This window comes from Pimephales promelas, chromosome 2 (genome assembly GCF_988280905.1).
Source record: "Pimephales promelas chromosome 2, fPimPro1.hap1.1, whole genome shotgun sequence".
Classification (NCBI taxonomy): domain Eukaryota; kingdom Metazoa; phylum Chordata; class Actinopteri; order Cypriniformes; family Leuciscidae; genus Pimephales; species Pimephales promelas.
The window spans coordinates 3,498,203-3,524,953 of NC_142770.1; the positions used below are offsets into that span (position 1 = coordinate 3,498,203).

The window sequence follows — 26,751 nt, forward strand, 5'->3', positions numbered from 1 at the left end:
TTTGGGTTCTTCAATGCTTTTATTAATGTGAGGAGAAGGTCAGAGAAAGATATAAGAGATTCAAGCTTAGTAGAAATTTGATTTAAGAATAACACTTGAAAAGTAGTTCAATCAACCGGTTTAGGTGCCCATATAGACGCATCACACATGTCTAGGACACAGATATAGGATAATGAGGTTGAACAGGGCGCATCGTTCCAGCAACGGTCAGCTGTAAGGGGGGGGATAATGAAATCAGTTATTCTGATCATTAGTGTTATTATAAAAGACAGTTCAACTTAAAGCACTTTGTTATAATTAGGGTTGGGTATCGAGAATCGAGTGGAACCGGGACTAACTTTTCGTTTTTCCCGGAATCGTTCAAAAGTTAAAATTTCAATTCCTAGTTTCGATATTCACAGTCCGCCGAGCGGAAGAAGAAACCGCTGAACAACACCAACGAAGAAGCGTCTACCGGAAGTGTTGGCATAACCACGCGAGTCGAACATGAGTAGCTTACGTCGGCGGTCCAAAGTGTGGCTTCACTTTTCTAAAAATTAACAAAATCTCGGCAAAACGCAAAATGCATTTGTGACAAGTATTTGTGACAGAAGGAGCATTTCCTTCAGAAAGACCGTTGGTTAGCTAAACTTTTTTGACCCTGCCTCTTAAAAGAATCGAAATCGAGAATCGTTAGGAACCGGAATCGAAACAAGGAATCGGAATCAGAATCGTTCAAATTCAAACGATACCCAACCCTAGTTAGAATTCAGTAAAATGAAATGAGTCATTTGGGTTTCACAAAGTATTAAAAAGGCTGTATTCTTACCGGTATAGTTGATCTCCAAACAGTTCTCGGGACGCTGCTGGTAATTGTTGGGTTCTCCAGAGCACCAGTTGGTGTACGAAAACACAGCTTTATCACTCCACAACCAGTGTCCATCCTGAAGAGAGGGAATAAAAGGGTGCACTACTGTTGGCAGACTTCAGGAAGAAGCTTTAGTTCAGATTTGAGTCAAAACATCTTCATTAGAAACTTCGCCTTTACTGTTTAAAGCAGAAATTGTAGTTTAGACAAACAAATAGGTCTCACAACTGAACTTACTTGTACAGCATCATTTGCACCAATCCAAGTACGTGTTGAAGGAGTAGGCAACAGACTCAGCATGAATTTATTTTCCAGTTTACTACGCACAGATGCGAGAGTCGCACCAAGACTCTGACAATTTCTCTAAAGAGACAGATTTGTCAACGCAAAAATCAATTTTATTATAAAACAAATGATAGCATTTTAGACATTAGCAAACAAAGTTTGCTCTGATTATTTGCGCAGTACCAGTTTTCTGCATCAGTTATTTGCAGAAAAGAAAGTTGACTACACAAAATAACAATCCCACTTTATAGTAAGGGTTTTATTAATCACTGGGGAAAGATGACTTGTAGGATTTACCTGTTATTAGCAAGTAGAAACTACTTACTATTGGACTTCAATTAGTTTGACATCTGATTGAAGTAAATAAAACATTAATATTTAACTTGACACAGAGCTATAATATCTAGCTACTTAAATCACTTTCCCCCCCTAAGTCAATATAAATGTTAATTACAAACATACAAATAAATACAATAGGTATTGAATATACTACATCCTTTATCTCTATGATACAAGTAACATGTCACCTGAACACCAATACACAATGACCTCAAAGTTTAAAAGATAGTGTTAGTTTGAGTAGAAAGTTAATCCAGATGTCACAAAATGGCAAGTTTCTAAACTGAACAGCAAAAGCGATGAAAGTGGAGAAAAGAAATGCATGCCCCAGTGCATGATGGGAACACCAGTATTACAAAAGTGAAGGTTTTAAATTGTATATTGTTGACATTTACGGTTTAATTTCTACACAAATAAACTTATGTAGAACTCAATTTCCTTTGTTTATTAAATTCTTGAACTCACTCGTCCTTTCAGAGATTACATTAGTATTTTTCCTGTATCGTTTACGTCACCACAGAATCATTTATCAGTTTAAACTAATCAATGCACTTGTGCATGCGTCTATACATCAGTGTTTTAGATGTGGTTAAAGACCCCTAAAATAAAGTGTGTCAGTCCTCATGTTGTTACACATTACCGCTGCTGTGATCCAGTTACTCGCATCAGAAAAGTACTTGCAGCATCTGAGTCCAAAACTCCTCCATGTAGAAGGGCATTTGGCATGTCCGTGATCAGGTTCTGAAAACACGGTAAAACCCTTTATTAATCATGCAAATACCAATCAATGGAATATTGTACATTTTCAAGATGGTTTAAATAGCAAGAGTTTTTTTACAAATAAATGTGTTGGTTACCTTCTGTATTCCCCATGGAGAAGATAATGAAGAGAAGCAGACAACTTTTCAGCATTGCCATGATGAACCTGAAATGAATAAGCAGGAAAAGTTAAATCTCTGCATGCACTCTGAGATCCTCAATGCATTAAAACACAAAAACACTTCAGGAACAACATCAATGCAGAACTCACTTTGGCTTTTAAATTGTTCCCTTCAGAGTCTCAGAGAAAGATTTGGTGAAGAACCAGAGCCGATGAACCACCTTAACATTGTCATATCTAATGAAGACGGGTGATATTTATACTCAAATAAGTGTCCCGGAGTCATCAGTAACACCTGCCGCACCATCAGCGCCCGATCACCCGACTCCGCCCACCCACTCGTCATCACCAGAGGACTGACTCACCACACCTGCACCCGCTATATGAGAAATTTGTTAACCTTTTTATTTCTGTTTGGTGTTTGAAAGTATCTGACTAATTTTTGTAATTTACAATAATAAAAAATAATAAAAAACAAAAAAAACTCCACCCGCTCATCAACACCGGATCCACATGACATGGAAACCAAAGCCGTCTTCGGAAAGCCACTCTCTATTAAAGGGTCACTTCACCCATTTGCATTAAGCTTTGTATCTTTAGAAACCCAGTCATATTTTTTGAATGGTCGGTTTATTCCCTTATTTTCCCCTGAGATGGAAGAAATAAGGATTTAAGTGTTTTTCTTCCTGCTTGAACAGTAGCCCAATTCCCCATATTTAGAAACGAGGAGTAGGCTAATTCACTAATGAGTTTTTCAATGTAACGTTAACGGGGTTTGTTGTTGTGGGAAGAAGGAGGCGGGAATCGGCGAACATTTCATTTTAATAGTAAAATGAACAAATACAAAACGAAAGTATAAGCCAACAGCCCCTCATTGACGACTGATGTCCACACAGAACAGAAAATCAGGCTTGTTTCTCTCTCGATCTGCCGTTTATGCTCCCGCTCCTCGGTGCGTCTCTTGCCTTTCATTATCACTCACGCCACCGGCCTCGTGCCGTCCCTCGATCGTCCTGCTCGCCACAGCCAACTAACTAGACATTTTGTGTGAAATGAATTTCAAACTCTGGTGGTGACACCAAACGTTAGCCTTGTTGATGAATAAATTATTTCTCTGATGTGAGTGCAGTTCCGGATAGTCGTGCACTCTCAGAAAAAAAGGTAGCCTATTATTGAGATATCCACTGCAGAACCAGCAGTTTCAGACCAGCAGACACGGGACACACGTGAGGGGCGGAGCTTATAGTGTTGCCTATATTCATGTCATTTTTGTTTTATTTAATATTTAAGTGACAGTATTGCTAACATATTTTAATAACAATACTTTTAAATAAAGCCACTTTCAGTTCATAAGATATCATGATATAGCGTGACGCATCATCAACACTTTTTCTTCTTCTTCTGTTTGTGTGTGTTGTATGACTGATGGAGTTTAGCGCCCCCTACAGGACTACTACAGTCAGCATGAAGTTCAGTTCTTCTGGAAGATCTTGTGTTTTTACAGACATGTCAGAATCAAAATGTTACTAAGGAAATAAATAAATAATCATAGAATAAATTGTTTGAAATATATGTATGGGCAACGATTTTTATTTTTATTAATCTGTTCTGTAAAGACTATAACAGTAAATATTCTGCACTGTGATTTCAGTAAACATGATTTTTTTTAAAAAAAAATTATCATGCAGAAGAAACGACAGAACAGTGTGTTTTTAGATTAATCTGCTTGTGGATTTAAGTTGTTAATCAATGAATGTGATCTTATGAGTATTTTAATAAATCTGTCGAAAAATATTATAAAATATAACCTATTTAAAAAAATACAGCAAAACAAGATTCACAGGCCGTACATGAGTGTGATTCACTGCTCAGACTCGAGCGGCTCAAAGTAAACCTCGACTGACTTCTGTTCAGAGATGCGGTTGGATGTGGATGAAAATAAACAGCTTCTGCGTCATCAGTGTGTCTATATTCATACATGTGGTTTGTGTGTGTGTGAACGACTGATGGAAAACAAAGTTAGTGTTAGCTAGTAACCATTAGTGACTATCCTAAGACCATCACACTCTTAATAGCAAAATATTGATCATAGGCCTACAATAAAATATTAAAAATGTACGGCTGCATGCAAAAACAAAAACTGAAAAGATACTGTGTCCGGTCTGCCGTATCCAACAGTGCAATACATACTAATACTAATACAGAGGAATATTAATCACCAGAGCATCAGAGAGAGAGAATGAGGTGTTGAAATATTATTGGTGGAGGAATCAGACGCAGAAACACACTCTCTCACAGTTTAACACTGTCCTGTTAGTTCACTATCTCTCTGTCTCTGAAGTGTTCACATATAGAGATCTGACAATGCTTCACATGTGTGTGTTGTTCTGCGTGTGTCGTCTGGCCGGTGAGTTTTAATCATATTAATTTTCTTGCTTTAGTTTAAATATAAGCTATTTACAGAGATTTCATACAAACAGGGGATTTCCCAGATAAAAGATGCTCAAACTAAATATTATTGTGTTTTGAGAGATCTATTTTAAACCACAAGAGGAAAAATATGACGGGATCAAAAACAGCAGATCCTGCTCATTATGTTTAATATTATATAAATGTATTGAAAGTGAGTGGCAGAATTATATTTATTTATTACAGCTTGAATGTACAACTGCACACATTTATTTGAATGTACAAGCAGACACGAAACCATGAAGATCAAATAATTGGTTCACACACACATCAGTGTATTTCACCTTTCATTTTATTTTGTGTTGCTGCTGTTCTTTAATTCACATTTAAGGGTTACAAACGACAACTCATTCAGGCTTTATTAACAACAGGAGCTTTAATCTGTGTAAATCTGTGTGTTCATCAGGTGTGTTTGGTGATTCAGTGTCAGTGACGGAGGGAGATTCTGTTACTCTAAACACTGATCTCACTGAAATACCTGAATATGAAGATATACTGTGGAAATATGGAGCTGAAAACTCTCTGATAGTTAAAATCAGAAAAAAACAAATCTTCTCCACATATGATGATGTTCCTGATGGGAGATTCAGAGACAGACTGAAGCTGGACGATCAAACTGCATCTCTGACCATCACACACACCACAACTGAACACACTGGAGTTTATACACTAGAGATAAGGGGAGCGAAAAAATCATCAAAAACATTCAATGTTTCTGTCTATGGTGAGTAGAGATCATTTGTTCTTCCTTTCAAATTTTCTTATTTAAATGTTTTATTTACTGAAATTTTATAATTTGAGATCAGAAACACTAACTGTGATCAGACTAAACACATTGTAGGATTGGTGCTTATATTTATTCATATTTCAGCTCGTCTGCCTGTTCCTGTCATCATCAGTAACTCTTCACAATGTTCTTCATCTTCATCATCAAATTGTTCAGTGGTGTGTTCATCATCAGTGTTGAGTGTGTGTGATGCGACTCTGTCCTGGTACGCAGGAATGAGTGTATTGTCCAGCATCAGTGTGTGTGATCTCAGCATCAGTCTCTCTCTACCTCTGGAGGTGGAATATCAGGATAAAAACACCTACAGCTGTGTGCTGAACAATCCCATCAGCAACCAGACCACACATCTGGACATCAACACACTCTGCAGACACACATGTGCAGGTACGACAGCACTGAATTAATGTGTTGATTTTATCGAGACTGATAACTTAGGATGACTTAAAGAATGAGGGAGCGTCTGTCATCATGTACTTGTGTCTTTCTGAACAGTTTTGACTTTATTTTTCTTGTGTGAAGCAGAAAACAAGAACTATTCAGAAGGCCACGCCCCCTGTTGCGATTCTGTTGAAGCTGTGCTGCGATTGGTCGTCACTGCGCTGATGGGCGTGGCTGCGGCGGCTGCTGTTGTTCTTCTGGTCAATGACGTCAGAGCGTCAAGAGGATGACAGGAGAACAGAAGTCATAAATATTGTGGGATTTAGGCATATTTCCGGTTTTGTTATTGAAATGCTTTAGCCTTCTCTATGCTTGATTGTAAAGGGTTTATTACTCGAATCTGTCGTATTGGGCCATATTCTTGAATATTTCATTTCATTCTTTAATGTCATCCATTTTATATTTCGTTGTTAACTGCTGTGTTTTTTCTTAACTTGTTATGTTCCTGTTTTCATTTTGTTGTGGACTATAACTGTATGCAGCAAACCCACAAGTGTAAAACTGTCACAACAATAAATCCCTGTATTGAAAAGAAAACTGAATATAACTTATTGAACTGATAAACAGCGATGAATCACACATAGGCCTAAATGACGATTTAAGGGTACAGTATAATAAAAGAGTCAGAGTTGTTCATCATAAACATGACAGGTTACATCTTTAAAAGATCGGATCAAAGACTGGAAGATCATTTGTTTTGATGACAGAGTATTAAGCATATTCAATAATCTGCATGTGATGGGCGATTTCAAAGCACTGCGTCATGAAGTTTCGAAACATTTATGAATCCTTTGTTTCGAAGCAGTGTTTTGGAGCCATAAACAGTAAAAAATACATAGGGGAAAAACAAGATATGACCTTGTTATGCTCTTGATCTTTACTCTTTGTAATGATTATGATCGAGTTTGCTTGCACTCAAAAAAATGAACTAGGGAGGTTGTGCACTTTACATATTTATATATACAGTAGTTTACTTATAATAATTATATTTTTTGACTTTAAATGTTTTTTTCTATTAAGGTCTATGTAATTGTGTCTCAACTTAACAGTACAAAATCCTAATGTGTTGTCTAAACACAAACCATGTATTAAGTAAAAAAATGTGTACATCCAGAGGGTGGCAGTATAGTGCGAGCCGACTGCCATTTTGCACAAACTTAATTTGATTGTGTTCAATCTGCTTAAATCTACGAACAACTTAAGTTTACTTAATCCGTTTGTGTTTGATTACATGATTGATTTGTGTTGCATTAACTGAACCTGGGCAGTGCTTTTAGTTCCCAGCATGCTTTGCACATGGTTGAATTAAGAGAGAATAATAAATGTTAAAATTAAGTGTTATTTTATGGTTGTTGTTTTTTTAGAAATTTAGAAAAGGGGAAGACTTGATAGTGTGTAATAGTGTTTAATGTTAAATTACATTGGAATTATTAAACCATTTAAATGACAGTGGGTTACCATTGTGGAGAAGAGTGGAGAATTTTGTTTGCCTGTCGACTGATTTCATTATTTTCAATTGCTTTAAATGAATGAGCATGTAAATCTTACCATTCAAGATGCTAATATGTGCTTCTGCTAGCAAATAGCTAAAGTCTATCAATTTAATTAAATGTCACTGAATCAAATGAAATATAAATGGATGAATGAATACAATAAAATGCCTGACTGGCCCGTGTTACATTTAACCCCGCGTTAGGTTGTGCCCCCTATCTTTACAAAAATGTTATTCTGAAATCAAATCTCTTCTAAACTTTAATCTATTTTGAAACACTCCTCAAATTAATAAAAGCATTGAAAATGTAAATTGCGCATTGTTTACAATCCAAATCAATAAAAATGTAAGCAGGCCTATATAGTATTGCAAGGTTTGAGGATATGTTTATTAGAATAGGCTTGTTTGACATGAGCAAAATCTGCACAGAACGGATCACTGATGATCACCACGAGACGCATGCCGGTTAGAAATGTGTCCGAGTGCGGTCCGCTTTGCTCTGAATGAACGTTAGGCGAGTTGACGGTGAATATATATAAATGCACTTCCTCGCGAGCTGATAAGGTAGACATATAATTGTTTGGTGACGAGTTGATTGGAATGATTTATTTGAACGTGCTCCTCCCAAACCTTGTTTATAAAACATCATAAACAAGGAGATTTATTGAAAGTCTAATATAAATGAGAAATAATGTAGTGAAATTGCCTTTACATGCTTAAAGGATTAGTTCACTTTTGAAAAAACTTTTGCTGATAATTTACTCACCCCCATGTCATCCAAGATGTCCATGTCTTTCTTTCCTCAGTCGAAAAGAAATTTAGGTTTTTGATGAAAACATTCCAGGATTTTTCTCCATATAATGGACTTCAATGGGAACCGGATGGTTCAAGGTCCAAACGACAGTTAATAACAGTTTCAGATGCAGCTTCAAATGTCTTTAAACGACACCAGATGATGAATAAGGGTCTTATCATGCGAAACGATCGCTTATTTCAAAACTTATTCCAAAAATGTACCTTTTCTAAGGACAGATGCTAGCCTTGCTATATTCTCTGAGGCGCGTTTGTAACGTCACGTAATACGTAATTACGTTCAAAAGGTCACGGGCGACGTAGCCGGAAGTACAGAATCAAAATCGTTTGAAATCGTTGTTTTTCCTTTTAATTCCTTTTTTGTAAACGGCGTTTGAGTTAGTTTGCACGTTCAACCTATGCGCTCAACTTGTAAACACTGACTGTACTTTCGGCTACGTCGCCCGTGACCTTTTGAACGTAATTACGTACGTGACGTTGCAAACGCGCCTCATTTGAATTCCCATTGAAGTCCATTATATGGAGAAAAATCCTGGAATGTTTTCAAAAACCTAAATTTCTTTTCAACTGAGGAAAGAAAGACATGGACATCTTGGATGACATGGGGGTGAGTAAATTATCAACAAAAGTTTTCAAAAGTGAACTAATCCTTTAAGCTGTCAATCGGTCCATTGCGTGGGTGGACCTTATCCATGTGTGCAGTTTAAACCCCAACGATCTCATTTAATGCCTTTCTAATAACCAGATTCTCAAACCCTTGCAACACAAAATACTTCCATTTTTACACAGAAATTTGGCAACACACATTTGGGTTCTTCAATGCTTTTATTAATGTGAGGAGAGAAGTAGTTCAATCAAAACACCGGTTTAGGTGCCTATGTAGTCACACAGTCACACATGTCTAGGACACAGATATAGGATAATGAGATTGAACAGGGCACATCGTTCCAGCAACGGTCAGCTGTAAGGGGGATAATGAAATCAGTTATTCTGACCATTAGTGTTTTTATAAAAGACAGTTCAAATTAAAACACTGTTATAATTCAGCAAAATGAAATGAGTCATTTGGGTTTCACAAAGTATTAAAAAGGCTGTATTCTTACCGGTAAAGTTGATCTCCAAACAGTCTTCGGGAACACCAGCATTGTTGGGTTCTCCAGAGCACCAGTTGGTGAACGAAAACACAGATCCATCACTCCACAACCACTGTCCATGCTGAAGAGAGAAGAGAGGGAATAAAAGAGTGCACTACTGTTGGCAGACTTCAGGAAGAAGCTTTAGTTCAGATTTGAGTCAAAACATCTTCATTAGAAACTTTGCCTTTACTGTTTAAAGCAGAAATTGTAGTTTAGACAAACAAATAGGTCTCTTTAGGTCTCACAACTGAACTTACTTGTACAGCATCATGAGCACCAATCCAAGCACGTGTTGAAGGAGAAGGCAACAGACTCAGCAGGAATTTATTTTCCAGTTTATTACTCACAGATGCGAGATTCGCTCCATGACTTTGACAGTTTCTCTAAAGAGACAGATTATAGTCAACGCAAAAATCAATTTTATTATAAAACAAATGACAGCATTTTAGACATTTGCAAACAAAGTTTGCTCTGATTATTTGCGCAGTACCAGTTTTCGGTATCAGTTATTTGCAGAAAAGAAAGTTGACTACACAAAATAACAATCCCACTTTATAGTAAGGGTTTTATTAATCACTGGGGAAAGATGACTTGTAGGATATACCTGTTATTAGCAAGTAAAATCTTGGACTTCAATTAGTATGACGTTTGATCGAAGTAAATTAAAAATTATTTCGAAATTTTTCGAAAATTATTTCGAAAATTATCATAGAATTAAGCAACATCCACTTAACAATTCACCCCCCCCCCCCCCCCCCCCCCAGTCAATATAACTATATAAATATTTCTTAAACACCCAAATAAATACAATAGGTATTGAATATTGTACATCATTTATCTCTATAATAGAAGAACATGTCACCTGAACACCAATACACAATGACTAACATTCAATCGATCATTTGAGAGATTGTTATTTTGAGTAGAAAGTTCATCCAAATGTCACAAAATGGCAAGTTTCTAAACTTAACAGCAAAAGCGATGAAAGTGGAGAAAAGAAATGCATGCCCCAGTGCATGATGGGAACACCAGTATTATAAAAGTGAAGGTTTTAAATTTTATTTTGTTGACATTTAGGGTTTAATTTCTACACAAATAAACTTATGTAGAACTCAATTTCCTTTGTTTATTAAATTCTTGCCTGAACTCACTCTTGCACTCGTGTATGTGTCTTTACATCTGTGTTTTAGATGTGGTTAAAGACCTCTAAAATAAAGTGTGTCAGTCCTCATGTTGTTACACATTACCTCTGCTGTGATCCAGTTACTCGCATAAGAAAAGTACTTGTAGCATCTGAGTCCAAATCTCCTCCATGTAGAAGGGCATTTACTGGCAGTTCCGTGATCAGGTTCTGAAAACACGGTAAACCCCTTATTAATCATGCAAATACCAATCAATGGATTATTGTACATTTTCAAGATGTTTTAAATAGCAAGCGTTTTTACAAATGAATATGTTAGTTACCTTCTGTATTCCCCATGGTCGTGAGATAGGGTAGCAAGAGAAGCAGACAACTTTTTAGCATTGACATGATGAACCTGAAATGAATAAGCAGGAAAAGTTAAATGTCTGCATGCACTCATATGCTGCACACTGAGATCCTCAATGCATTTAAACACAAAAACACTTCAGGAACAACATGCAGAACTCACTTTGGCTTTTAAATTGTTCCCTTCAGAGTCTCAGAGAAAGATTTTGTGACAAGTCAGAACCTGTGAACCACCTTAACATTGTCCTATCTAATGAAGACGGGTGATATTTATACTCAAATAACTGTCCCGGAGTCATCAGTAACACCTGCCGCACCATCAGCGCCCGATCACCCGACTCCGCCCACCCACTCGTCATCACCAGAGGACTGACTCACCACACCTGCACCCGCTATATGAGACATTTGTTAACCTTTTTATTTCTGTTTGGTGTTTGAAAGTATCTGACTAATTTTTGTAATTTACAATAATAAAAAATAATAAAAAATTAAAAAAAACTCCACCCGCTCATCAACACCGGATCCACATGACATGGAAACCAAAGCCCGTCTTCGGAAAGCCACTCTCTATTAAAGGGTCACTTCACCCATTTGCATTAAGCTTTGTATCTTTAGAAACCCAGTCATATTTTTTGAATGGTCGGTTTATTCCCTTATTTTCCCCTGAGATGGGAGAAATAAGGATTTAAGTGTTTTTCTTCCTGCTTGAACAGTAGCCCAATTCCCCATATTTAGAAACGAGGAGTAGGCTAATTCACTAATGAGTTTTTCAATGTAACGTTAACGGGGTTTGTTGTTGTGGGAAGAAGGAGGCGGGAATCGGCGAACATTTAAACATTTTAATAGTAAAATGAACAAATACAAAACGAAAGTATAAGCCAACAGCCCCTCATTGACGACTGATGTCCACACACAACAGAAAATCAGGCCTGTTTCTCTCTCGATCTGCCGTTTATGCTCCCGCTCCTCGGTGCGTCTCTTGCCTTTCATTATCACTCACGCCACCGGCCTCGTGCCGTCCTCTTACGTCCCTTGCCCTCGATCGTCCTGCTCGCCACAGCCAACTAACTAGACATTTTGTGTGAAATGAATTTCAAACTCTGGTGGTGACAGCTAACGTTAGCCTTGTTGATGAATGAATTATTTCTCTGATGTGAGTGCAGTTCCGGACAGTGGTGTACTCTCAGAAGAAAAGGTACAAAAGCGGTCACTGGGGCTGTACCTTTTCAAAAGGTCAACTTTTTTCCATTTTAGTTGCTAATATGTACATTTTAAGTATATGTACATTTAAAGTGCTAATATGTACATTTTAGGTGCTAATATGTACATTTTAAGTGTTAATATGTATTTTAAGAGTTAATATGTACATTTTAAGTGCTAATATGTAAATTTTAGGTGTTAATATGTACATTTTAGGGGCTAATATGTACATTTTAGGTGCTAATATGTACATTTTAGGTAGTAATATGTACCACTGAGGTACCAATATGCAGCCTTTGGGTACAAAAGTGTACCTTTTTAAAGGGTACAACCCCAGTGACGGCTTTTGTACCTTTTTTTCTGAGAGTGTGCATTGTGGGTGTTAGTTTTTCATTCAAATGCGCCCCTCGGTTATTTTCTGTCTTTTCTCAGTAAAGAGGGCACCAACTTAAAAAATTATTTTACATTTCGACTACATATAATGATCCACTTTCAATAAAGATTAATGTTGAAATGGGTGAAATGCCCCTTTAAAGGAGTAGTTCACTTTTTTTTTTTTTAATTTTGCTGATAATTTACTCACCCCCATGTCATCCAAGATGTCCATGTCTTTCTTTCTTCAGTCGAAAAAGAAATTAAGGCTTTTGATGAAAACATTCCAGGACCCTTATTCACCGTCTCGTTTAAAGCCCTTTGAACAGTTTGCACTGAAACTCTCATTTGGACATTGAACCGTTTGGTTCCCATTGAAGTCCATTATATGGAGAATTGGAGAAAAGAATGTTTTCATCAAAAACCTTAATTTCTTTTTGACTGAAGAAAGAAAGACATGGACATTTTGGATGACATGGGGGTGAGTAAATTATCAGCAAAAGTTTTCTTAAAAGTGAACCACTCCTTTAAGATTTCAAAGCAGTACATATGATTAATTTATCAATAAAACAGATATAGCCTACTTTATAGATTAGAATGTATTTTTTAACTTCCTGTGTATGTGTGCGTGCAATTACTACAAAAACTTATTTAGCCTATATGTAAGAATTTACCTTTTGTTCAAAAAACATTCTTGGTTGATAAAACATAATAATAATAATAATAACAAGTTTTATTTGTATTAATAATATGTTTATTCGTATTGTACTTTACATGTGAAGAACACATCTCAAAGTGCTAGAGGTGCACAGGTAAAAAGACAAAAAAAAACCACATAAAACAGTCAAAGACAACAGGAAACAAAATGATAGGTCTTTAATTTATTTGTAAATTCATCTATTGACTGTGGCGCCCTCGGGTGGTTAGAGAGGGCACTCCACAGTCGAGGCGCAACCACCTGGAAGGCCGTCTCTGAAACATGCAGTGCGGGCCAGCAGAGGGCGCTGTTCCCTGTACAAGGCTTCATTGCCGAGAGGAGTTTAATGTCCACAGCTGTAACATCTGTCTACATCGAGAGTACAGGCTACAGACTTCAATTATAGTTGCAAACTTTGTCTGAAGTGCGTTATGTGGGCTCACTAAAACTAAAAATAGGCTTATGGTACAAATTAAGGTTTGGCAAATCGGGCAAGTGGCATTTTAAAATTCCCCAAATTATCAAAGGTTGTCCAGACTGTGTTAAGCCACACTCAAATGCGGATGCTGAACATAAATAGTTACTTTTTACCTTCCGAGTGTTTCGTTCATTTGTCACGTGACAGACGCAATGATACGAACCTCCGTCCTGTGTGACGCAGGACACACACAGCCACTGTGGCGTAGCGTACAGCAGGCCTAATTTGTCAAATTTGTGTTGTGGTTTTCAAAACAAAAGGGACACGCGATAGTTTGTCCATCTCCTCAGAAAACCACAACACAAGTTTGACAAATTAGGCTTGAAACTTGTGTTATGGTTTTCTGGGGAGGTGGACTAACTATCACGTGACCCTTTTGTTTTGAGATTTCTTATTGTTTGGATGTTTTTTAATCACCTCTATCTTTATTTTTTATAGTGCAATCAGTCCATGAGTTGAACATTAAAAATTTTAAAATAAAAAAAGTTTCCTTTTTTTTTTTTTCTTTTTTTTTTGCATAAATCAGGGTTAATAGTAAGTAAACAAGGCTGATTTTAAAATGAGGGTTAGGGTTACGCCGCGCGCACTGAAATTTTACAGAAGGATTAATTTCAAGGTGAACAAGATTTTCAGCCAACCCCACAATGGTTGCATTTCGAACATAGGATATGTTTAACCACATCTCCACAGAAAACCACAGCGCTTTTATTTTCTAGCGCAGAGAATAAACACGAGACAATGAATGTGACACCAGAAAACTGAGTCAAAGTGAAACTTCTGCGGCCTCATTTATTAAAAAAAGAAAGAGTAGATTGACCTGATGGATGGAAAATATGTGTTATTGTGTGTGTGTGTGTGTGTGTGTCAGTTGTTTGTGGGTAAAGAAGAGTGTCTTTATTTTCTCTCTGTTAATGAACGTCACCATCAGACTTCCTTTTTCACGAAAACTCATACTGATAAAAGATATATCAAAATATTAAAAATATTCAAAAATATTTAATATTTAACACATCACATGTGAAGTTATATTTACATCCATAATTATTTCTACTCAGAGAGAGAGAGAGAGAGAGAGAGAGAGAGAGAGAGAGAGAGAGAGAGAGATAATAACAAAATATTTTGATAATGATAAAGACTGAATTTTTTGAAATTGATAGACTGTTGTTGTGTTTTAGTGTGAAATCCAGTGTGTGGTCAGTGATGGGTGGTCGAGTCCTGATGGGGGAGGATACACACACACACACATGTAACAGTTGAAGACACACAGCTCTCTGAGATGTTCATTATAATGTTACAGTGATCAGAGAAAATGGTTCATGTAGTTTTGCTCAGCTTGTGTTTGTGGCGTCTGGATGGTGAGTTTTATTTAATGCATTTTTGTATCAATGTTTTTACTGATTTAGATCATGCTTTTGTTTCAATACAAAGTAATGCGTTGAAGGTGTATCATTGATCACATAATGGACATATTCAGTCGACTTGTTAATAATCTCCTTAAATTCATTACACATTTACTTGTAAATAACAGATTAAGGTGTTTAAAGAAAAATGTTTCACAGTCTCAAGAAAATTATTCAAAATATTTTGTTTTAGAAGTTTTTTGTGTTTAGCAAAATCAGTGAGCAAACACTGTAGAACCGGTAAAATCTCTGATTGCAAATGGCAAAGACTGCATGAGGTTTTGTTTTTTTTATTGTTTACGTGTGTGTGTGTGTTCTCCAGGAGTGTTTGCAGTGAAGTCAGTGTCGGTAAACGAGGGAGATTCAGTCTCTCTAAACTCTGATCTCACTGAAATGAAGGACGATGATCAGATTCGCTGGAGGTTTGGAGATGAAAACACTTTAATTGCTGAAATCAATGTACTGGAGGACAGAATGACTGTATATGATGATGATGTTCCTGATGGGAGATTCAGAGACAGACTGAAGCTGGACGATCAAACTGGATCTCTGACCATCACACACACCACAACTGAACACACTGGAGTTTATACACTACTGATCAACAGTGTGAGAAAGAGTTTCAGTCTCACTGTCTATTGTGAGTTTAACATTGGTTTCCTTTATTTCTTAATCACTTTGAAGTAAACATATCATACATATATGATTCTAAGGTAAAAAGTAAAATACAGAATCATGTTTGACTTTCCCTTCTCGGCCTTCTGAACACTTTTCTTTGGATTCATTATTTTGATAAAGGCACGTCTGAGTAAAAAAAGTCAAAATCTGAAAATCACTCAGCAGATATTATGATTTATATTATGATTTATTCGAATCTTTCTCAGCTCGTCTGCCTGTTCCTGTCATCATCAGTAACTCTTCACGATGTTCTTCAAATTGTTCAGTGGTGTGTTCATCATCAGTGTTGAGTGTGTGTGATGCGACTCTGTCCTGGTACGCAGGAATGAGTGTATTGTCCAGCATCAGTGTGTGTGATCTCAGCATCAGTCTCTCTCTACCTCTGGAGGTGGAATATCAGGATAAAAACACCTACAGCTGTGTGCTGAACAATCCCATCAGCAACCAGACCACACATCTGGACATCAACACACTCTGCAGACACACATGTGCAGGTACACCACCACTCATCAGATAGTGTGTGTGTGTGTTTACTGACCTGATCTCTGTCTTCTGGTGTAGATCAGACACATTCACCTCCATTTTGTCCATTACAGATCAAGGCGTACCCTTATTTTCCCTTGTCCTGATCTATGCGGGATCTCTGATGATTGTTGCTGTAGTCGTCGTGATCTTCTGCATCTGCAAGAAATGTAGGAAAACTGATCAAGGCAAGAGTAACCTGCTTTTAACAAGTGTAAACAAATAATAATAATATCTACTCTAAATTTTATCAATTGATAGCCCATTTTATAATTTAATATTTAAATATGTATTTACAACGTTAAATAATGTTTGTTATTGGTTGTTGCATTGATCTGAGCAGCTCTTTACTCGTCTCTCACACACAAACTGATTCTGTATTTACTTTTACTCTGGAAATAATGATGATTTGTGTGTGAGAAAAGTAATGATGTCAAATTCAATTTTGATATTTTTATAAAATATCAGTATTAAATATATGTAATTAATTGTGTGCAATAACGTCGACAGCCTAATAATCACACATATCGTAAAATAAATAAATAAATAAATAAATAATCTCTTCCAGTTCATACAGTTCAGATTCGTGAAGATGAGAAAACATGTGTTGTTATGTCACTTCATCCATCGTTCAATGAAAAAGACACAAACATCGGTAAGATCATTTATCATTAGTTTCTGTTGTGTGTGTTTGTCTCATTCAGCAGTGAGTCAGATGGAGATCAGTGTGTGTGTGATTTTGTTTCTATAATTATCAGCACACATCAGATATTTTCTCAAAAATATTTTCTCAGATATTTATTATTTATTTTTCTCATATTTTTTTTCTAAAAGAAGCTATTGTGGGGCTCATAATAACATTCCCTGTAATGTTAATGTTTAGAGAAAGAGTACCCCCAAATGTCTTTATTTTATTGTTATTGTTCACCTAGTTCGTGTGCATATACATTTATGATGGGGAAATGTGTTTAAATCAATGTTGATGCAAATGCATTAGTTTAGAAACTCAAACTACTGTATTCAGACACAAATTCATATTAATGTTAATATTAATACAATAATGTCAGTTTTCCCATTCAGCTTGTGTTGTGATGATTTAACATAGGGAAGACTTTGCAGTTTATGCTAATTATTTGTTTTTGTTTGAAATATCTTAATATATGTTGTGTGATGTGTCTTTCACAGAACGCTGAAGAGTGTGTGTCTGTCAGCAGGAGATGATGATTCAGTATTTTAATAAAAGTACCACATACAGTACATCTGTGTATGATCATTTCACAAACTCATGCAATGACATTGATAATGTAGGAAATATGCATATATATTCATAATCTCATATATAGTTACTCGTGTTTTGATACGCAGTATTTTCAGTAGTTATTAATAGCAGGAGGAGCATAGCGTTGCCAACTTATGGAAAGGAAAAAAAGAGGGACAATCGTGGTTCTTTATTGGAAATTAAGGGAAAGAATAAGGGACAACACACCATAACACATGTTCTAGTTCGTTACGCAATATGCTGTGTATAGTAGTAAATAGGCCTATATATTATAGTGTAAAGTCACTGGCCAGTAGAAATGGTAGCACTTAAAGTGAAGAAAAGACTTTCATGTCATGAAGAGGTGTATATTTGGTACAAATAAATATAGTTATTTAGGATAGTTATTAAGATATCTCTATAGGCCATCGTTTCCTTGTTATGTTCAGTATTGTGTTTTTATGACATATAGAATTGATTTCCTCAAAGTGACGCTCCCTAAACATGATACGGAACAAGGAACTGATTGATTGTGTTACATGTCAAACGTCCTCTTGGGTAAACGACCCCTTACTCAGAAAATATGTATGATAAATGAGTAATTGTCTCTGTCACTGGTGTGTGTTGTGTTGTGTAGTGAAGTATTGGAGTCTATGTGTTCGGTTGGGTACCTCATTATAATGTAGTCTTTACAGAGTGTAACACACAATATAGTGTGTTTACATGTTTTAAATGCATGGCTTATTTCAGTGCTATAGCAAAATGGGGGTGAGTAAATTATCAGAATTTTTTTTTTTTTTTTTTTTTTTTAAGTGAACTATTAAGACAAAAACCTCCCAGTTCCTCAACAGCACACAGAGTCATTACATCTCTAACCAGCTCTCGACCCCTGAACCACTTGGCTGTATCTTGTTGATGTCCAGTTATGGGCACACTGAAGAAATCCCTGACAACCTGAGTTGTATGGCAATAAAAGTATTGAATCTTGCATCTTGAATTCCATACATGTGACATTTACTTAAAAAAATATGAGTTTAAAAACTTGAAAAAGACAAATCTTGGGAAAAGGCCTTGGACTCACACACAAACAGGAACTCAAGACACAAAAATACATTTGAACATTTGACCTCTTAATTGTTACAATAAATCTACAACTATTGTGCCAGAAATGGTAAAGTTTGATCTTTGCCCAGGACACCCGGATGTTATTGGCTGAAATTATGTGTATAAATATGACCCATCATCATTCAACAGATATGATAATGTTACTGTGTTACACCGGCTCTGGTTCACTAAATCTACCTCTGATATCCTGAAGGTAAGGATTTAAAAACCAAAGTGAGTTACGAATAAATGATGTTCCTGAAGTGTTTTTTGTGCTTTGTTATTAAAGGGTTAGTTCACCCAAAAATGAAAATTCTGTCAGTATTTACTCACCCTCATGTTTTTCCAACCCTCTCTGTGTTTATTTGTTCTGCTGAACACAAAGGAAGATATTTGGAAGAATGTTTTAATCAAACCGATCTCAGTCCCCATTGACTACCATAGTATGTATTTTTCCTACTGTGGAAATCAATGGGGAATGAGATCTGTTTGATTAAAACATTCTTCCAAATATCTTCCTTTGGTTTGGACCAACATGAGGGTGAGTAAATACTGACAGAATTTTCATTTTTGGGTGAACTAACCCTTTATATGCATTGAGGATCTCAGTGTGCAGCATATGAGTGCATGCTTATTCCTGCTTATTCATTTCAGGTTCATCATGGCTGTCAAGTTCTGGTTTATTTCTTGTGCAATTCCCCACTTGAAAAGGACAATCCCTCCACATGAAGATCTTAACTGGATCTCACTCAATAAACAGCCATGGAATCAGTTGTTTGTCCTTTATTAACCATTCTTTCTTGGGCAGTAAACAGGTGAAAAACCTCAAAAAGAGATGACAAATACAAGTTACTATCTGAGTTGACAAAACAATTCACATTTACTCAGAAAAACACATTACTGTCATTATAATTATAAGGTTTCCAACTTTCAGCAAATGTTATCCAATAAATACCCAGCATTTTAAATCAAATGATCAGAATTAGTATCTTTGATCAAATGCAATACAAAATATTTTTTAGTAGTAAAAATTCAATTCATTAGTTCTAAGCCATAATTTCCCAGTAAAGAATAATAAGTTATCATTGAAACCACACATTTAATAAAACCAAACAACATTTGGCGTTACAAATCCCACTGCAAAAAGAAAGCTCTTTTTTTTCAGAGCATTATTAGCACTGCTTCAGTCAATCTAGCCAAACATGGCCAATATGGCGCTTACCGGCTGTCCTTCACAGTTTTGTGGAGGGCTTGATCTTGCACAATCACTTTAATGACAAAGATAAAGTTTTCTTAGTCTTGTGGAGCTATAAATGGTCCTTCCACTACGGTTTAAAGACAACAATCAGAGCCAGGTACTAACACGCTCAGACTTCTTGGAAGATTTGTTCCACCTGGTTCACCCCTGATTGAAGGGGAGGAGGAGCTCCCAGGCAGTTTGTTAGCACACCTCCCACTCGATCTTCCCACGGGAACCGATGGAAAGATCGTAAAACAGCGCCTGCTTACTGCCGGTCAGCTCCAAGTTTGGTCCTCCACTGGTAGTAAGACAACCAGGCGTCGAACATCTCTGTGCAGAACCGTGGTTTGAGTAGCTTCTTTCAGGACTTTGGCCGATGGCCGGTTTAGTGCGGGTTTTGTGACAGAAAGGCATGAACTTTGGACCACTTTGACATGTACGTCTCGAACAATGCCCTTAGCATCTGAATTGACGCTCACCACCCGTCCTAGCTTGAATTGGCCCCTCACTGCATTTTGGTCGCACAACCAGACAATATCTCCGACAGCAACATTGCGATGCAAAGTGTGCCATTTACTTCTCAGAAATAAGTTTGGGCCAGCAAGCTGGCTCCAAGACCTCCAGAACTTGTTGACCTGGTTCTGCATCTCTCTGAGTCTCTTGTAAGGGTAGTTTGCAAAGTCAAATGTTCTGGTCTCACCACTAGGAGAAGCTCGGCCCAGAAGAAGGGTGTTGGGTGAAACATAATGTACGCCTTCTTCATGGCTCTGCACCCTGGCGTCTATAGGGCGTTCGTTGGCAAGGTTTGCAGCAAGTTGTAGTGTTGTCTGAAACTCGCTGTAGCTCAGGCCAGTGTTGTTGCCCAGGCTCAGGAGTGCCTTCTTGAGAATGCGGACAGCAGCTTCAGCAGCCCCATTGCGGTGAGGTGAGTCAGCAGGGTGAATTGTCCACTCCCATTTGGTACATTTTTGAGCCGACATCTCTTCTATTAAAGTTCTGTTCTGAGCATCCAGGAACTGATACAGCTCTTTTAGGACTGGTTTGGCACCGATGAAATTTGTCCCTGGATCAGACCAGATCCTTTTTGGGTGCCCTCTTATTGCAGTAAAGCGTTGGTAAGCCATCAAAAAGCTCTCTGTCGACATTGTGTTGACCAAATCTGCATGACTTGCCCTGCTGGCCATACAGCTGAAGACGATACCCCACACTTTCATTGAGACACGTTTCCTGACGTCATCTTTGACAAAATACGGCCCGAAGAGGTCGACTGTAGTGAACTCGAATGGGGCTGCAGGTGAGACTCTTTCAGGAGGTAGGTCAGCCATAACTTGTTTGCACCTTCTTGCTCTTGACTTTTTGCAGAAGAGGCAGTTCTCCACTACTTTTTGGGCAATTTTCCTCCCTTGGATGACCCAGGCTTTCTTTCTCATTTTCAGCAGGGTTGCAGCCACACCTTCATGACCCTCATCGTGCGCCTCCCTTGCCAATAAAGTTGAGACCCATGCATTGAAAGGCAGAAGGGGAACTGCAGCGCTATCCTCCCTGAAGCCATGGATTCTCCCACCGCAAACTAGTAACCCAGATCCTGGCTCTTTGTACACAACCAAGCGGTCCATAGTAGTAGCTGGGAACGTCACCCCCTCTTGAGCAGCAAGATAGATGTCTCTTATTACTTCTTGACGCTCTATAACGGTGATGACTCCTTTTGAGGGAATCGCCTCCCACTTTGGGTTCTCAATGGACTTTATTGCAGATGTAAACTTTTTGGCGGCTCTCCAGATAAAAGCAACAGTCTTGATTAAACAATTCAGGCTACTAAAGCGCCTCACATCCACCAAATTTTGGACAGCTGCACCAGCAGGAAGTCGTCCCACAAGACTTGGAAGACTTCCTTTCTCTTGGGCTCTCGTGAGTGCTGCCGCAAATGACTTCTTTTGCATACTGTTAATGCTTTCTCGAGCCGTCACAGACACATCTTTTGATGACATAACTGGCCACTCGTCCTCTGGCAGATGTAGAAACTCTGGCCCTTGCTGCCACTCTGAATGGGCATCAAGTTCCTTTGGCCCCGCTCCTCGAGTGATAATGTCGGCTATATTGAGTTGTCCAGGGATCCACCACCAGTCCTGTAGCCGTGTACTTTCTTGGATCTCTCCAATTCTGTTAGCGAAGAAAGTCTGAAATCCATAGCTTTCACGCTGGATAGCTCCAAGAATAGTCTGACTGTCTAACAAATGGTACCACCTTTTTATCTGGATCTGGGTATGCTGTTCAAAGTACTTTTTCAGGCGGCTTGCAAAAACTGCACCGCAAAGTTCTGCTTTGACCGCATCCCCCTTCTGGTCGAGAGGTGTCAGCTTCGCTTTTGACTCCACTAGTCGAATTGTTAATTGTTCGTTACAATTCCACCGCAAGTAGAGGACAGCACCATAGGAGCTTTCACTTCCATCTGAAAAAGTGACAGCGACTGGTTCAGTTGATGCATTTAGTGGAGTAAGGGCTCTTGGGAACTTTATTTTGCTTAGCTGGACATACTCCTCAAAAATTCCAATTGCATCCTCGCGGAGCTCATCCGACAGAGGAAGATCCCATGTGTCCTTAACCATGCTGCACTTTGGTTTTGCCTCTTGGAATGCCCTTCGTACTAAGATAGCCCCTTTTTGCTTTGATGGCGTTGTCAGGCCAACTGGGTCATACAAACCAGCAATTTGACTCAACAGTTCACGTCTTGTCATCGGGTCTGGTGTCTGTGCTCGTACTTCTTCTAGCAACAAGTCTTGCCCAAGTCTCATCTTTTTCTTTCGCCTGGAGAAGTTGACCCACACCATGACATGCAACATGTCTTCATCCACCATGTAGCCGAGACCGAGCGCCTTGTTGTCTTCCTCCTTAAGCTGGTTCGGCAGGACAACAATATTTGGTGAAGCCTTTCCTCTTTCTCCTTTACCTTGACCTGAGAAGACCCAAGGCTTCAGTGCAAACCCTCCTGCTTTTAGAATAAGCTCCACATTCTTTGTGATGACTTCAAGTCTTTCACGGCAGTTGTGGGATGTCAAGATGTCATCAACGTAGCTGTGCTCATGTAATACTTGGCATTCATCTGTGAGGTGGCTGAATTGAGGTAGGTTAGCCGTCTCCCTCATGGCAAGTTGTGCTATGCAACCTGCTGGCTTGTCCCCGATGTTCACTCTGGTTACGGCGTACTGTTCTAGCTCATCATCCTCTGAGTCACGCCACAAGAACCGGTGTAGATGGACTTCCCTCTCCTCGAGCCACACAGAATTGTACATTTTTATGACATCTCCTAAAGCAGCGAAGGAGCCTTGGCGGAACTTGAGGAGGACAGCTCGAATTGGGTTGAGAACGTCGGGGCCTTTCATTAGAAAGTCATTGAGACTTTGGCCTTTGTACTTCTGACTGCTGTTCCAGACAAGTCTTACCGGAGTAGTAACAGAGTGGGGGTTAGGAGCAATAAGATGACTAATATACCAGAAAGGTCCATTCCAGTTCGTTAGATCCTCCTTGGTCAGCTTTTTTGCAGCCCGGCGGTCAACCATTTCGTGGACTTGAGCACTATAGGCTTTTTTCCACTGCAGTTCTTTGGCGAGCTGTCTCTCTGTTCTGAGGAAGGTTGCCTCCACTGCGTTCCTGTTGTTTGGCAATGTAGATGGGTCCATGAGCCATGGATATCTTGCATGCCAGTGCGGACTATCACTGTGGTCATCAGCTCCAACATAAGTCAGGCCACCCTTTACAACTTCCAGCTCCCTTTCCTCAGCCAGTGTCATTTCTTTGCCACCAGGTTGACAACTGCCGCAGCGACATCCTCCACATTTTGGGGTGCAGGGGGCACCAATGCTATCCCATCTCCACCACTCAACAAAATCCCGAGTGGTAATAGCAGAACAAGACGACTTGATAGTAGGTTTGTCGCAAATGTGTTCCTCATACATCAATGCTGCTGTTCTCATTGACCTGGCGAAGTGCGCTCTGGACTGGTGTGCTGTAACTGTAGCCTCTTCAAACAGACCAGGGTGTGTTCCTGCAATTGTCTTTCCCAACGGCCCATCCCATAGTACAAGGTCTCCAACGGTGCGCATTTTCTGTGGGACCAGTCGCCCTTCCTTATGGCTTATCAAAAGATGTATCTGTCTTGGTCTCACAAGTTCATTTTGGGGGACATCTGGAAAGAACTTTTGGAGTCTTTTGGCTGTCACATGTTTGTGGATTTCTGCAATGCTGTCTAAACCATAGCAGAGGAGTTGGTGGGATCTGAAGTTGCCTTGCTCTGTGCGGACCCGGATCTTTAGGAGGTACCGTTTTGTGGTAACTTGAACTTTCATTCCTCCCACACCGTGGACAACAAGGGTTATGGCTTCACTTCTAAGGTTCAAACGATCAGCTTCATCATGAGTTATGTAATTTGTATCCGATGCGAGGTCGATCAAAGTCCCAACTTTTTGTCCTGCATTGGCCGTGACCTCCAAGAGCATCATGATGACTGGCCACTCCACAATTCCATTTTCTGCTAGAAGACTGGGTTGGTTAGACACAAGAGAGGTTCTGGCTATAGAGTTGCAAAAGACATTGCGACATTTCTCTGCAGATTCAGGTGAGAGGCTTTTAATGAACTCTTCTTGGGCTTGGGTATAACGCTCTCTTGTTTTACCTCCCACTTTGCTGTTGTTGGACCTCTGGACAACATTCTCTTTGGACGAATCAGCTCTTGGGCAAAGATAATAGTGGTGTTCCGCATCACGCTGTTCTCTGCAGTCTGGCCTCCTACACAGAAACTCTGATTTACAATGATCACCTTCACTGTGAATCTCCAGGCATTTTTTGCAGGCTCCCAGATTCCTGACAGCATCTCTTTTCTCTGACAGCTTAAGCGCACGAAACTTTTGGCAGAAGTATAGCTTCTTCTTATGCTTGCCGTCTCCACAGACCACACATCCTTGAGTCTGGTTGCTCAGGTGGATGGAAGTTCTGGTTCGAGCTTGCCGAGGTTCGAGTTTTGGTTTTGGTTCCTCCTCTCTCAGTTGGTCCAGCTTCTCATAGATGGCTTCTTGACCTTGAAGAAACTTAAGGAGGTAATCAAATCGCCTGTCTTCTTCAGCTTCATCACCTTTGCCAGCTACATGAAGAAGCCATTCCTTTTTCAGACCATCAGGAAGTTTACTCTCTATTGTTTTTGTTACAAGAGGGTTCTTTATAGCACCAGTCTTACCAAGCTCATTCAGATCAACCAGGGCTTTTTCTACAGATTGGATGAGCTCAACGATCCTCCTAGGCTGATTACCTTTAACTGCTTGGAGTCTTTGGAGCTCTTCAACTATCTCAAGGGCTATAGTTGTCTTATTTCCAAAGCGGTTCTCCAAAACTCGGAAAACCTCCTCAGCAGTTGTATAAGTTGTAAGGCGGAGGTCTCGTATTGTCTTCTCATCCACGCTGTCGAGAAGTTGGAACTTTTTAATCTCTTTGGATCCAGTAGGTTCTCCCTGCAACTGAAGTGCTTCCCAATCCTTTTTCCATCGGTGAAATTCTCGGCGTATGCCAGAAAACTTTGGGAGGGCAGCTGGCTTCAATTTAATCACTGGTGTGGTCACACGACTGATTAAAGTAGTACTTAATCTGCTGGTTTCTCCTCCGACGTGTGCTCCCATAAATTCTGCTTGTCTTATTGTAAGTTTTGGCAGGATGGTTTCAAGGTCTTTGATACGACTCTGGAACTGTTGTTGCTCTGCTGGGATGACCCAGCACTTCCAATGCTTATGCACCTCCTTCGCAGCCTTCACAAGTTTCTCTAGTTGCTCGATCATGAAGAGATATGCATCTGGGTTCTTACTTGGGTCCACAGCTCCCACGTTTTCTGCTTGCGACTCCGCTGTTGTAATTGCTTGTGTCAGTTCATATTCCCCGAAATTGGTCCACAATGTCCTTTGAATGAGGTCCTTTAGCTCTTGCAGCTTTTCCTCACACTCATTGGCTGTCTTAACCAAGTCCTTCTTTTGCTGCTCACTCAACTCTTCTGCATCAGAGTTTTCTTCAATATATTTCTCCACTACATCATCGTTGGCTTCCAGGACTTTACCAGCTTCTGCAGTGAGCTTCTTAAAAGTGTCTCTGAGCTCCTCTTCTGACATCATTGTATGCATTCGTAGCACATTATTGGCCAGACGGGAAAACTGACGCTTCGCTGATGTCCTTGCGGTCTTGAGCTGCTCCATCTGTAATGACTCAGCCATTTCAATCACAACAGCAGGGCGGGAACAGTCTTTACTTGTCTCTATGGACACACGTCTCAATTTTCTGGTCCTTCTCCAGTCTTGAGAGCGGTTTTTCACTGTCAAGTTCTGGTTTATTTCTTGTGCAATTCCCCACTTGAAAAGGACAATCCCTCCACATGAAGATCTTAACTGGATCTCACTCAATAAACAGCCATGGAATCAGTTGTTTGTCCTTTATTAACCATTCTTTCTTGGGCAGTAAACAGGTGAAAAACCTCAAAAAGAGATGACAAATACAAGTTACTATCTGAGTTGACAAAACAATTCACATTTACTCAGAAAAACACATTACTGTCATTATAATTATAAGGTTTCCAACTTTCAGCAAATGTTATCCAATAAATACCCAGCATTTTAAATCAAATGATCAGAATTAGTATCTTTGATCAAATGCAATACAAAATATTTTTTAGTAGTAAAAATTCAATTCATTAGTTCTAAGCCATAATTTCCCAGTAAAGAATAATAAGTTATCATTGAAACCACACATTTAATAAAACCAAACAACATTTGGCGTTACAAATCCCACTGCAAAAAGAA

The 26,751-nt window shown here is 38.8% G+C and overlaps 4 protein-coding genes across 9 annotated transcripts in view; 2 read left to right on the plus strand and 2 right to left on the minus strand.

Annotated features, from left to right (window-relative positions):
* LOC120481390 (ladderlectin) lies at positions 1-11,225 on the minus strand. 3 transcript variants are annotated; one of them, XM_089121680.1, is made up of 6 exons: positions 11,139-11,225; positions 2,329-2,396; positions 2,112-2,212; positions 1,085-1,210; positions 809-923; positions 1-211 (listed from the first exon to the last, which is right to left on the minus strand). In XM_089121680.1, exons 2-6 carry the CDS (start codon positions 2,387-2,389, stop codon positions 108-110), a joined length of 507 nt encoding a protein of 168 aa, XP_088977806.1. In that variant the 5' UTR covers positions 2,390-2,396; positions 11,139-11,225; the 3' UTR covers positions 1-107. The 3 variants fall into 3 exon arrangements, with proteins under 3 accessions (XP_088977806.1, XP_088977807.1, XP_039530974.2); XM_089121681.1 differs by lacking the exon at positions 11,139-11,225 and adding an exon at positions 3,317-3,471; XM_039675040.2 differs by lacking the exon at positions 11,139-11,225 and adding an exon at positions 2,502-2,657.
* On the plus strand, positions 3,598-6,690 carry LOC120481385 (uncharacterized). The gene is made up of 4 exons (XM_039675031.2): positions 3,598-4,758; positions 5,227-5,544; positions 5,692-5,991; positions 6,127-6,690. Exons 1-4 carry the CDS (start codon positions 4,716-4,718, stop codon positions 6,273-6,275), a joined length of 810 nt encoding a protein of 269 aa, XP_039530965.2. The 5' UTR covers positions 3,598-4,715; the 3' UTR covers positions 6,276-6,690.
* LOC120486643 (ladderlectin-like) overlaps positions 5,123-26,751 on the minus strand; it is a 26,612-nt gene continuing 4,983 nt past the window's right edge. For 2 of the 4 annotated variants that reach the window (XM_089121666.1, XM_089121664.1), the window contains exons 2-7: positions 16,339-16,481; positions 10,951-11,024; positions 10,734-10,837; positions 9,744-9,869; positions 9,454-9,565; positions 9,157-9,311 (exon numbers count right to left, since the gene is read on the minus strand). In XM_089121666.1, the coding sequence (XP_088977792.1) occupies positions 9,226-9,311; positions 9,454-9,565; positions 9,744-9,869; positions 10,734-10,837; positions 10,951-11,024; positions 16,339-16,391 (555 nt within the window). In that variant the 5' untranslated portion in view covers positions 16,392-16,481 and the 3' untranslated portion in view covers positions 9,157-9,225. Of the gene's footprint in view, positions 6,243-9,156; positions 9,312-9,453; positions 9,566-9,743; positions 9,870-10,733; positions 10,838-10,950; positions 11,025-11,138; positions 11,266-16,338; positions 16,482-26,751 lie in introns of those variants that run through there. The other 2 variants (XM_089121667.1, XM_089121668.1) reach the window with 2 other exon arrangements.
* Positions 14,959-16,317, plus strand: LOC148995717 (uncharacterized). The gene is made up of 3 exons (XM_089132630.1): positions 14,959-15,077; positions 15,445-15,762; positions 16,007-16,317. Exons 1-3 carry the CDS (start codon positions 15,032-15,034, stop codon positions 16,315-16,317), a joined length of 675 nt encoding a protein of 224 aa, XP_088988756.1. The 5' UTR covers positions 14,959-15,031.

What these genes read in the sequence shown, in the direction of transcription:
- LOC120481390 (XM_089121680.1), bottom strand. Translation starts at nt 2,389, where the DNA reads ATGGCAATGCTGAAAAGTTGTCTGCTTCTCTTCATTATCTTCTCCATG. An exon ending in GTGCAAATGATGCTGTACAA is followed by an intron (nt 924 to 1,084) that starts GTAAGTTCAGTT and finishes CCCTCTCTTCAG; the next exon opens with GATGGACACTGGTTGTGGAG. An exon ending in TTTGGAGATCAACTATACCG is followed by an intron (nt 212 to 808) that starts GTAAGAATACAG and finishes CCCCCCTTACAG; the next exon opens with CTGACCGTTGCTGGAACGAT.
- LOC120481385 (XM_039675031.2), top strand. Translation starts at nt 4,716, where the DNA reads ATGCTTCACATGTGTGTGTTGTTCTGCGTGTGTCGTCTGGCCG. An exon ending in CTGCGTGTGTCGTCTGGCCG is followed by an intron (nt 4,759 to 5,226) that starts GTGAGTTTTAAT and finishes TGTGTTCATCAG; the next exon opens with GTGTGTTTGGTGATTCAGTG. An exon ending in CTGCAGACACACATGTGCAG is followed by an intron (nt 5,992 to 6,126) that starts GTACGACAGCAC and finishes TCTTGTGTGAAG; the next exon opens with CAGAAAACAAGAACTATTCA.
- LOC148995717 (XM_089132630.1), top strand. Translation starts at nt 15,032, where the DNA reads ATGGTTCATGTAGTTTTGCTCAGCTTGTGTTTGTGGCGTCTGGATG. An exon ending in GTGTTTGTGGCGTCTGGATG is followed by an intron (nt 15,078 to 15,444) that starts GTGAGTTTTATT and finishes TGTGTTCTCCAG; the next exon opens with GAGTGTTTGCAGTGAAGTCA. An exon ending in TTTCAGTCTCACTGTCTATT is followed by an intron (nt 15,763 to 16,006) that starts GTGAGTTTAACA and finishes AATCTTTCTCAG; the next exon opens with CTCGTCTGCCTGTTCCTGTC.